Source organism: Macrobrachium nipponense, chromosome 13, assembly GCF_015104395.2.
Source record: "Macrobrachium nipponense isolate FS-2020 chromosome 13, ASM1510439v2, whole genome shotgun sequence".
Lineage (NCBI taxonomy): Eukaryota > Metazoa > Arthropoda > Malacostraca > Decapoda > Palaemonidae > Macrobrachium > Macrobrachium nipponense.
In genome coordinates, this window is record NC_087206.1 from 78,488,672 (window position 1) to 78,501,686 (window position 13,015).

General features: G+C 28.4%; 1 protein-coding gene across 1 annotated transcript in view; it reads right to left on the reverse strand.

The window, feature by feature from the left end:
- Positions 1–2,333: 2,333 nt before the first annotated feature.
- The window catches only part of LOC135225878 (DDB1- and CUL4-associated factor 6-like), a 102,951-nt gene continuing 92,269 nt past the window's right edge, over positions 2,334–13,015 (reverse strand). Inside the window, 1 exon segment of the mRNA XM_064265441.1 lies at positions 2,334–3,326. Coding sequence (XP_064121511.1) covers positions 3,247–3,326 — 80 coding nt within the window. The 3' untranslated portion in view covers positions 2,334–3,246.

Sequence of the window (13,015 nt, forward strand, 5' to 3'; positions counted from 1 at the left end):
ACTCGTGGTTTCAAAAAACTCATGAAACAACTCAAAATCAGAAATAAAACCAGCTTATTAAGCTTGCTTTGTTTCCCAACCCATCTTTGGCCCCCTGCTCAACAAAAATCTGAAATGACGGCCCTGTCATGCAGTCCTCCCTTCTGTCTTAAAATAACACCTAAAATAATCTTGTATATCTACGGTCCACCACTATGCCGTTACCAGATAATGAGTTAAAAACCACAATAATGTATATGATACTGTATTTTTCCAAAAAACAAAAAGGTTAAAAACAGGGAGCTTTTGACTGGTTGCATAACAGTCCTCTTCAGCCTGAAGAGGACCATTGTGCAGACAGAAGAAAGCTTTGTTTCTAACCTTTTTGTATTTTGGAAAAATACAGTTTCATATACATTACCATATACTAAAGATTATTAGTTAATAATCCTGTATCTTCCTTTACTACACTCCTCATAAACTCATCCCAGCTTTTATTCTCTTCCCATATTCTTAAACCGAAGATCATTACCTGCCGACTCCAGAACCATATCTTGTTATTTTGTACACTCATATACTCCAACTTTAGTATTTTTAAATGTATCTCTTAATCCATTCCCTTCCAATAAGCTTTCCTTACTTCCTGCTTATCAATTTCACTAGTCTCGATAACTCTCATACCTACATTTCAAACATTCCTCCTGAACATGAAATTTCATTTATCTCAAATTTTGCCTCAGCCCAGTAATACTTATCCTATTTTCAACATGACAACTGTCTAGTACTCAGTACTCATACAAAACCTATGGAACTTTTCCTCATCACTTATCTTTCCTAGGAGTATTTGAGTCTATCTTTCTTTGGGAACCAACATTTTCAGCAACTAAATAATTTTCCTAAAACAGTTCCAGAAGGCTTTATGTCAGAAACTTCATATCTGAATATAATACCATCTCTTTATCTGTTACCTATCTTTAAATTTAAAGAACCCTACCACAAGAACCACTTCATGTTTGCGTACTGTAGCCAGAACACTCGAAATCTGCTGCTCAAGAGGATCACTGATAGAAATAATTTCTCCAGATAAATCTTTTTAGCATACCACTGATCCTTTCACACAATCCAATGCACCTCAGATAAAAGAATAGTAAGCAGCTGCTTGGTGCTCACCAGATGGCTCACCTTCCTCCTCATTTTGGAAGTAAACTGGGTAACTCAGTTGTTGGGGAATCCTACCCTGCTGAAAACTTTGAGCAGTGCCTCTGCTACCTTTTCAGCTATTCTAGGAAGTGCTACTACCTCTGGGTACCTTGCAGCAAATCTACCAACTTCATTTATATGTTGCCCTTCTCCAACAATGGTGATATAGGTCAGATCAAATCTAAAGCCACCTTCTTGAATGGTTCGTCCTTCACATCAGCTTTCCTGATGGTATCTTGCTCATACAATCAAACATCGCAAGACCTGCAAAACTTGCTGACATCCATAACCACTCCTGGCAAATGGAAACTGTTGGTTATATAATTGACAGTATCCTAAACTCCAAGATGATCACTCGTAATGGATTCAGGAGCCACCTACATCACTTGGGCATGATGTACCTTCTGAAGTAAGATTTGCTGCATTTCTCCAGCTACCACGTCCTGGAAAACATTAATATTTATCATTCATAAGCTTAAACTAATAAGCTCCTTCACCATTTGTCCTGTATTTTGTATCAGTCTTGGCTCTCCCCTCTACTGGAATGGCTCCCCTCTATCAGTTACTGCTAAATTAACTCTCTCCAAACAGAGCTCCAGATTTCTTCTTTGTATGTGAGGAGATGGAAGAATATGAGAAGCAAGCTGCCTTTTACAGACCTACACTCTCTCTCTGCTGACTGACTGACAATTTTGTAACTTGATCAAATAAGTACGGTGCCTTCAGCCCTCACTCAAACATTACGACCTACTCCCTGCAATACCTCTCAGGAGAAGTTATGTAATTTAGACCAACTTGGCAGTTAACAAATCTACTTTTGCTTTTTCATGTCACTACAACAGAAAATAGTGCTAATGGAACTATACTAAAGAACATTTAAATCTCCTACATATATTATACTTTTACAATTATCCTCATCTGCCATTTAGAAGCATTTCCTATAACCAAGGTGTCATTCTTCCACCGTGGGTTAAATAATAATCAAACCCAAACCCATTAACAATTACTGGAATGAGGAGATACATGATGTCCTAAAAGAATGAACTATGTACATGAGGATATGTCTAAGCCTGCTCCTGTATATCAACTCAGTTTTGTTACAGAACTACAATGATAAAAATCCTAAAGGATAATTTTTTAAATGAAAATCCAAATACACTTCTGTTTATTGACTTCCAATTAAATTTTACAGATGAATTAGAACAGCAAATATTTTTCCAAATGTTAATCTCTAGTTTATCGGGAAACGGCTTTTGGGTATCACAAAAAGTAAAAAACAATTCAAAACAACAATATCAACAGTATCATCAAAACAGAACCAAAATGTAATGACTTGCAGAATAATAAACACATCTGCTGTAATTTTTAACTGTCCTGGGTACTCTGTGAATTTCCACAATATGAACATTGCACCAAAAAATCAGCAATTAACTGTGTTTATTTATTCTTTACATTATAAAAATAACACACATCATTCCGTAAGAAAAAATTTGCTTGAAAAGTCTGAACAACCCTTCTTAGCAACTGTTCTGTTTTTTACAAAAGCCAAAATTTTCTGTTTATTTTACAAACTGGTGTCAAAGGTAGGGAGTTCCATTTACGCAACAAAAAGTACGTATACCCAACTTACGTGTTAAAGGGGAAATGGTCTCATTTCAATTTAGGTAACGTTAAACAATTTTTCCATCAAATGAAATCACAACAAACTTCTTGACATCAGTGTTTGTGGGCAACTCTCCTAACACTCATATAAAGTGATAATTGTCAAAGAGCTTATAAATAATGAGCATTTTCATGTGCACATTGGCTAAAAATTTCCTCAGTGCATACATTATATGCTGAAATAATTTAATACTAACATCACTGTTCTTGTAAAACCACTACAGTAAAAAAAATAACTATGTACAAGGCATCAAGTCACAGACTGTATATATTACCTGAATATACCTAATTAAATAATTTTCATTAATTTCACTGATCACCTCTGTTTCCTATCAGATTTTCCATACATATAAGATCTGGCTTCTCTAAGTGCACAATATAAAATGTATTTCAAGACAACGTAAGTCAGTTTTCTTCTGCGTTGCCACTCTGGTCATCTTCGTGACGGCGCGCTTGGCGTCTGCTTCTCCACCTTTCTGCAAACGCTATAAATCGGAAACAAACATTTATTAATGACCAATTGCAAACTACAATAAAGTAATGACTAAATCATGAATTAATGTTTAAAAATTAATGTCATATACACAGGTTCCATAAAATATCCATCTTATTCATAACTGGACAAAGTTCAGCTTTGAAAACACTTGCATCTTTGGAGGATTTAATGCATTTTAGTAAACATTTTCAAAGTGAATGCTCAATCTTAACTGGAACCATCATATATCTTTTTCTTGAATATACTAACAGCAATTACTTAGGCATACTAGCGGCTTTTGAAAAATTAATTCAAATACTGTAACAGGCATTTATAATCACCTATTTAACCGCTCAAAGGTATTCTGAGGGACATTTCATGCTCTTGCTGCTCAAACCCATTTCTTCTTTTGACACTAATTTTGCATTGGTTTCACAAACGGTAAAAAGAAATACACATCCTTAAACTACTGTAATTACTGTTGAGTAGAACTATGCAAGTCAAAGGAGTTGACATGTCATCTCGTCTCCTTGTCCCTAACCTCTGGTGAAGTCTAAATTGGCTGTGGTTATGTATATCCTTAGAAAAACTTTAATTGGCCTTGGTTTACCTTCTAGCCATTAATCATGTCCGAGAATGCTGATCCAAAGCCTCCCTACACTTCTAGTTTATGGTTTACTTGCAAGGAGGTATGAAAGTTGTTGGCCACCTGCCTAAGACATCACTGTTGATGACAGGGCTGAAAATCACCTTAAGGTTTCCCATGGCTATTTTCCGATGTGAGGAAAGACTACCATCTTGAAGACCAAAGGTTTGCCTTATGTGCTAATCCTTCATGGGCTGTCTTTGAGGAACAGCCTGCACCATAGCTAGGCTGGCTTAACCTAAAACGAACATGCACCAACCCAGAATGACCTCAGGTTAAACCAAACAGCACCTTCATGTAGGTTTCTCATACTCTACAAGGACAATATGCTGAGGAAACCCTGACTGAGTTTGTAAAGTGAACAGTTGATGAACCTCTTACATCATTCTATTTAAGTCTCGATCCTAGTTGCCTTGGCCTGTAGCAGAGCCACTTGCCTGAATCACTGAGGACTTCATACAAGAGACAAGCAGACTATAGAACTGAGTGAAATCTTCAACAAAATGCTTGGATTCCCCAGTAAATGCACCACTGACACAGCAACCTTGAAGCTCCAAGTAGTCAAATTCGTTTCCTTCTGGAATGTCGCAATGACGGGACATGGGGTGCCACTGAAAGTTGTATATGGCATCCTGGGTAGGCAATGATTGCCATTCTAAAGTTTACTTACAGATTTTTTCCTCTTACTACAAGACAAATTACTATGCTTGAACCTCGACATACGAAATTAATCCATTCTGAGGCGGCCTTCGTAACCTGAGCTTTTCGTATCTTGAACCGCATTTTACCCGTATATTGCCTAATTCATTCCAAGCCCTACAAAAAAAACCCGGTAAATTATATTTCCAGGCTTACAACACATGTTCTAGGGTTACGACACCGATCCGACGAAAGAAATATGACTCCAAAAAGGCAAAATACTGTACATACTTGAGTAATATTCAACTGCATGTAATGTTCAACCCCATTTTTACTGCATATATTAGGACTTTAGCATATGTCCCTTAGCAAGAAGCCTAGCCTACGTTAGCAGTTTCTACTGTAGCCTAGTCTATGATTCTGACATGTAAACTTAAGAAGCTAAAAGCTTAGAATATGCCAATAAAATGTATAAATAATCAGTATGTACTCATTTCAAATAATTATTAATTAATCATTAACTATAATACACAAACAAACAATAAAAAAAAACCTTCCAACCATTCATTTCTATTCTTTATTCTATCTTTACTTAATGGAGATACATTATATATATATATATATATATATATATATATATATATATATATATATAATATATATATATATATATAATATATATATATATATATGTATATATATGTATATATATATATATATATATATATATATATATATATATATATATATATAGTGGTACCTTGATATACGAAAGGCTCAACTTACGAAAAACTCGAGATACGAAAGGTTTCTGAAAGTCCGAGATTCACCCGATAACAATTTTGAAACTCGCGCCACGCGCCGCCATCTTAGTTCTAGTAGACTCGCCACCATCCTCTTGCTCTCCCATTGGTTCCTGATGCTAGCCAAGCCATGAGATCCTTCTCTCCTATTGGACAGCATCCCTCCCATCATGCATCTTATACGTACGTACGTGGTGGCGTCCCTACCCCGGCCACCTCGTACCAAAATCTTTATCGTACGAATGCAGCATTCGTTCGGTCCAACGATTTCGTTTAGTATCGTAAATTCATTAGTGATTTCGTTGTGCTACTTTATCGTGTTGTGAGAACCTAATTAGTATACGTACTACATACGTAACTTAATTACGTACAGTACATATAGTCATGGGTCCCAAGAAAGTTGCTGAAGTTCACAGAAAGAAGAGAATGCTTTCTATGGAGACAAAGATGGATATAATAAAAAAGTATGAAGGTGGCTTGCGGTTGAGTGTGAACGCTAAGGAATACGGCCAAAATCCATCGACGATAGGCACCATCCTTAAGCAGAAGGAAGCCATCAAAGCAGCTACACCTTCCAAGGGCGTGACTATTTTGTCCAACAAGAGGAGCCATGTGCATAATGAAATGGAAAGGCTGCTTCTTGTATGGATTTAGGACAAAGAAATCGATGGCGATACGATAACCAAGACGGCAATCTGCCAGAAGGCCAGCGCTATTTTCGGCGATTTGATTGCCCAAGCCGAAGACGACAGCGGAGAAGGGACATCAACGGCAACCCCAGAGTTCAAGGCTTCTCATGGGTGCTTCGAAAAATTCCGTAAACGGACTGGCATCCATACAGTGGTGAAGAAATTGAAATTACGTAAAGTATAAAAAAGTAAAAAGAAATGTAAAAATCAAAAAAAGACAAAATAAATTTTATTTTAAGTTTTTTGTAAAGTTAAGTGTTACATTTTGTTAATGTGTTTTGTAAAGTTTAGTTTGTTTTTCTGACATTATTTTATGTGTTTCATAAAGTTAAGTGTACGTATCTGCAGTTTGTCGTCCTCCTCCTCTGCCGCCACTTTCGGAGATAGCCTCACTCGAAAGGTAAGCTTCCACATTTTACGTTACAGTAATATTTCTTGTACACTAATATACACTTTATTTACAGGTTTTGCATTTTTATCATTAAGTTACGTATTGAATGGTCCAAATTGTTGTAGTATTTCATTGTTTATAGGTCAATTTACTTTTATTATGAAAGTTACTGGGGTGTTTTTGGAGGGCTTGGAACGGATTAGCCATTTTACATGTAAAATGTGGTGCAAGATACGAAAACCTCATGATAAGAAAGGCGCCTCAGAACGGATTAATTTTGTATCTCAAGGTACTACTGTATGTATATATATGTATATATATATATATATATATATATATATATATATATATATATATATATATAATATATAGATATGAATTTTATCACATCACTGTGATTCATATAAATCATTTGAGCTACAAATGTCCTTTAATATCTAATTCGCTCTACCTCGGAATTGATATATTTTCATATATGTACCGAGGGGGAATTTCTTAGTTGATAATAATTTCGTACCCCCATGGGATCGAACCACTGTCCAGTTAGACGGGGAACGAAATCAGGATCGGACAGTGACGCTACCGAAACGGCTATCAAGAGAGGCTAAAGGTTTATATCGATTCTGACCATTTCAAATCAACGTCGATCTTGTTGTATTTGTAATTAGAATGGATATGGAACCCCCTCCACTATGCTAGCCGATTCGAGCGTTTGACCCACGCAGCCTTATTATGAATATTTATCACATCACCGTGATTCATATAAATCATTCGAGCTACAGATGTCCTTTAATATCTAATTCGCTCTACCTCGGAATTGATATATTTTCATATATGTACTGAGGGGGAATTTTTTAGCTCATTGTATTTGTAATTAGAATCGAAATGGAAATGCCAAGCCCCACCCCTATGTATATATATACTATATATATAATTATGTTATAATGTATAAATTTTATAGTATGGTATTATAATAGGATTATATATAATATTATTATTTTATACATATATATTTAAACCTTACATATAATATATAAATTACATATTATATATATTTATCCAGATATCTATCTATCTATACATATATAAAAATTTTTATTTATATTATATAGATATAGGGATATTATAATAAATAGATAATAGATATATATATATACATATATATTAGATATATATAATATAAGACTAATATATATTATCTATAGATATATATATTTATAAGATATATTATATATATATAGAATATATATATGATATATATAGGGTATATATATATAGATAATACTATATAATATATAGTTTATTTATATATTAATATAAGATATATATTATATATAGATATCTTATTATATTATATATATAATAAGATATAGTATATATATATATTATATATATATAATATATATATATAACTATATAGATATATAATATATTAGATATATTTTATATATATTATAATAAATATATTATATATAGATATAGATATATATATATATAATCTATAGATATATAGATATATATATATATAATAATATAGATATATATATATCTTTATATATTTATATAATCGAAACTATTATATCTATCTATATAGATTATATATATATTTATAGATATATATATTTATATATATATGATAGATCATATATATATATATATATATAGACATAATCTATTATACTATAATAATCTATAGATATATAGTATATATATATGATCTATATATATTAGGATATATCTCTATATAGACTATAATATATTATATTCTCTCTCTTCTATAGATATATATATAGATATCTATCTTATAGATCTATCTATAGAATATATTAATATATATTTATTATATATCATAATATATAATATAATAACTAACACCTATAATATATATATATAGATATCTATATATATCTCTCTATATATCCATATATATATATTGTAGATATATTATATATATATAAATATAGATACTATATCAACAAAAACAACTTTAGGATTATATATTATATATATATATGATAATAAGATATATATATATATAATTATATTTATATATACAATTCTCTAAATATATATATATATATATATATAGATTTATAATATATATTATCTATAATTATATTATATATATATTAGATTATATATAGCATATATAAATATATATTATCTATAGATATATAATAATCATACATATATAATATTAATATATATATATAGATTATATATATATATATATCTATCATAAAGATTAATATATACTGATATCTATTTATAATATATTATATATATAGATTATAATAATATATTTATATATTAATCTATATAGATATTTAGATTATAATATATATATATATTAATACTAATCTATTAGATATAGATATAGATTATATATATCTAATTATATATATATATATATATATATATAATATGATAATTATATATATTATAGATATTTATCTATATATATATAGATTATCATTATATAGATATATATATAGATATCTATATATATATATATAGAATACTATCTAAGTATATTATTAGCTATATCTAGATATGATAATATATATATATACTAATAAATCTATATTATAATATGAATATAGATATAATATATATTTATATATATAATATAATATATATATTTTATTAATATATTAATATATCTATACAGTATTATTATTAATCTATATATACTCTGTATATATATATATCTATATATATTATATGTTATTATATATATATATAGTATATAATAATATATATATATCTATATATAATAGATTATAGATATCTCTATTAATATATCTCTATATAGCAATATATAATAGATTTTATATTTTATATCTCATTAATATATCTTATATAATATATCATATTTAAATAAATATATATATATTACAATATATATATAGATATATATCTATTATTATAAATTATTAATAAGTATGATAGCTAAATTATCTATATCTAGATAGAACATTTTTATTATACATTAATAAATATAATATATAGATATATATATAAATATATTCTATATATAAATATTAATATATATATTACATATACATATATATATACATAGATAATATTCTATATATGTATATATCCTATATATCTAAATATAAACATCTATATAGAGATTAATATCTATATCTATATATATTATATTTTATAATCTTTAATATATATATATATAACATAATATATCTATATATATATTACATATATATATATCTAATATATATATAGACAATATATATAGTATATATACAATCCTATATTATTATTATATATATATATATACTAGATATAATATATATAATATATATTCTCAATAATATATTATAAATATATATATAATAATATACATTATATATATACTATATACAATAGATACTATTAAACATATATTTATCTACTATATATATATAGACATATATATAATATAACATTCGATATATATTCTAGACATATTATATATATATATATGCTAATATATAATCTATATATATATATATGTAATATATTCTATAGCTATCTATCTCTATATATAATATCTATGATCATATATATATAGATCTATATATCTATATTATATTTATATATATATATATATATAAGATAGGATAGATATCGATAATATATTCTATATAAGTATATATTACTATTATATAATTCTTATTTATATCTATATCTACTATATCAATATATTATCTATTATTATCTAATAATTATATTATATTATATATTATATTATTATTATTTATTTAATAGATTTAAATATATTATTATATATTATTATATATATATATATATATTATATATATATATATAATTATATAGATATATATATATATTATATATCTATATATCTATAATATAAGCTATATATATAATATATATATATTATAATATATATAATAATTTATATATATATATATATATATATTATACATAATATATATATATAGTATATTATATATTATATATAGTCTATATCTATATATTTATTTTTATATTTTAATATATATAAATTAATAATATATATATATAATAATATATATATTATATAAATATTATATATATATTATATCTATATATATATCATATAAATATATATAAATATATTATATAATATATTATATATAATAATATTTAAATATAAGATAATTTCTATATCTATTTTATAATTTTTTGTAATATATATTTATATATAATTATATAAGTTATATTATATATATATTATATATATAATAAATATATATATATTAAATATTATATATAATATAATATATATATAATATATATATAATATATAACTATATATATTATTATATTAATAAATAATATATATATAATATATAATATATTATTATATATATTATATTATATATATATAATAAATATAAATATATATATATACATAGAAATATATATATATATGATATATAATATAATAATATATATATAATATAATATTATACATATCGTATATAATATATATATATATATATATATATATATATATATATATATATATATATATAATATATATATATAATATATATTATATATTAATATATATATATCTATATCATATATACATATATGGCATATATATATACATATATAGATATATATATTTAAAGATACAGTGGTACCTCGAGATACAAAAGGCTCAACTTACGAAAAACTCGAGATACGAAAGCCAATGCGAAAAATTTAACGAAAGGTTTCTGAAAGTCCGAGATTCACCCGATAACAATTTTGAAACTTGCGCCGCGCACCGCCATCTTAGTTCTAGTAGACTCGCCACCATCCTCCTGCTCTCCCATTGGTTCCTGATGCTAGTCACCGCCATGAGATCCTTCTCTCCTATTGGACAGCATCCCTCCCATCATGCATCTTATACGTACGTGGTGGCGTGCCTAACTCGGCCACTTCGTACAAGAATCTTTATCGTACGCACGCGGCATTCGTTCGGTCCAATGATTTTGTTTAGTAACATAAATTCATTAGTGATTTCCTTGTGCTATATTGTGTTGTGTGAGAACCTAATTAGTATACGTACTACATAACTTAATTACGTACAATATAATCATGGGTCCCAAGAAAGTTGCTGAAGTTCACAGAAAGAAGAGAATGCTTTCTATGGAGACAAAAATGGAGATAATAAAAAAGTATGAAGCTGTCTTGCGGTTGAGTGTGAACGCTAAGGAATACGGCCAAAATCCGTCGAAGATAGGCACCATCCTTAAGCAGAAGGAAGCCATCAGAGCAGCTACACCTTCCAAGGGTGTGACTATTTTGTCCAACAAGAGGAGCCATGTGCATAATGAAATGGAAAGGCTGCTTCTTGTATGGATTGAGGACAAAGAAATCGATGGCGATACGATAACCAAGACGGCAATCTGCCAGAAGGCCAGCGCTATTTTCAGCGATTTGATTGCCCAAGCCGAAGACGACGGCGGAGAGGGGACATCAACGGCAACCCCAGAGTTCAAGGCTTCTCATGGGTGCTTCGAAAAATTCCGTAAACGGACTGGCATCCATACAGTGGTGAAAAAATTGAAATTACGTAAAGTATAAAAAAGTAAAAAGAAATGTAAAAATCCAAAAAAGACAAATTAAATTTTATTTTAAGTTTTTTGTAAAGTTAAGTGTTACAGTTTTGTTAATGTGTTTTGTAAAGTTTAGTTTGTTTTTCTGACATTTTTTTATGTTTCATAAAGTTAAGTGTACGTATCTGCCGTTTGTCCTCCTCTGTCGCCACTTTTGGAGATAGCCTCACTTGAAAGGTAAGCTTCCACATTTTACATACAGTATTTCTTGTATACCATGTACACTAACACACTTTATTTACAGGTTATTTTGCATTTTGTTACTAATGTGGTATTGAATGGTCCAAATTGTTGTAGTATTTCATTGTTTATAGGTCAATTTAGCTTTATTATGAAATTTACTGGGGTGTTTTTGGAGGGCTTGGAACGGATTAGCCATTTTACATGTAAAATGTGGTCCAAGATGAGAAAACCTCATGATACGAAGGGCGCCTCGGGACAGATTAATTTCGTATCTCGAGGTACTACTGTATATATAGATATAGATATATATAGATATATATGGATATATAGATATAGATATATAGATATAGATATATATATAGAAAGATATATATATATATATATATATATATATATATATATATATATATATATATGAGAAAGGGGACTTTTCCCCTTGGGCCGGTGGTTAAAAGGGGCCTGTGGGCCAGTCTATAGTAAAAAAAAATAAAATAAAATAATAATAAATAAATAAATAAATAAAATTAAAATTAAAAATTTTAAAAAAGTTAGAAAGAAAACTTTAAAATCTGAAGAATGAGGGAACAAAGAGAATGGAATTGGATAAAAAACAGAGAGAGAGAGAGAGAGAGAGAGAGAGAGAGAGAGAGAGAGAGAGAGAGAGAGAGAGAGAGAGAGAGAGAGAGGCGGGACATGAATCTCATCGCCAGCACACCTTAATGCAGCC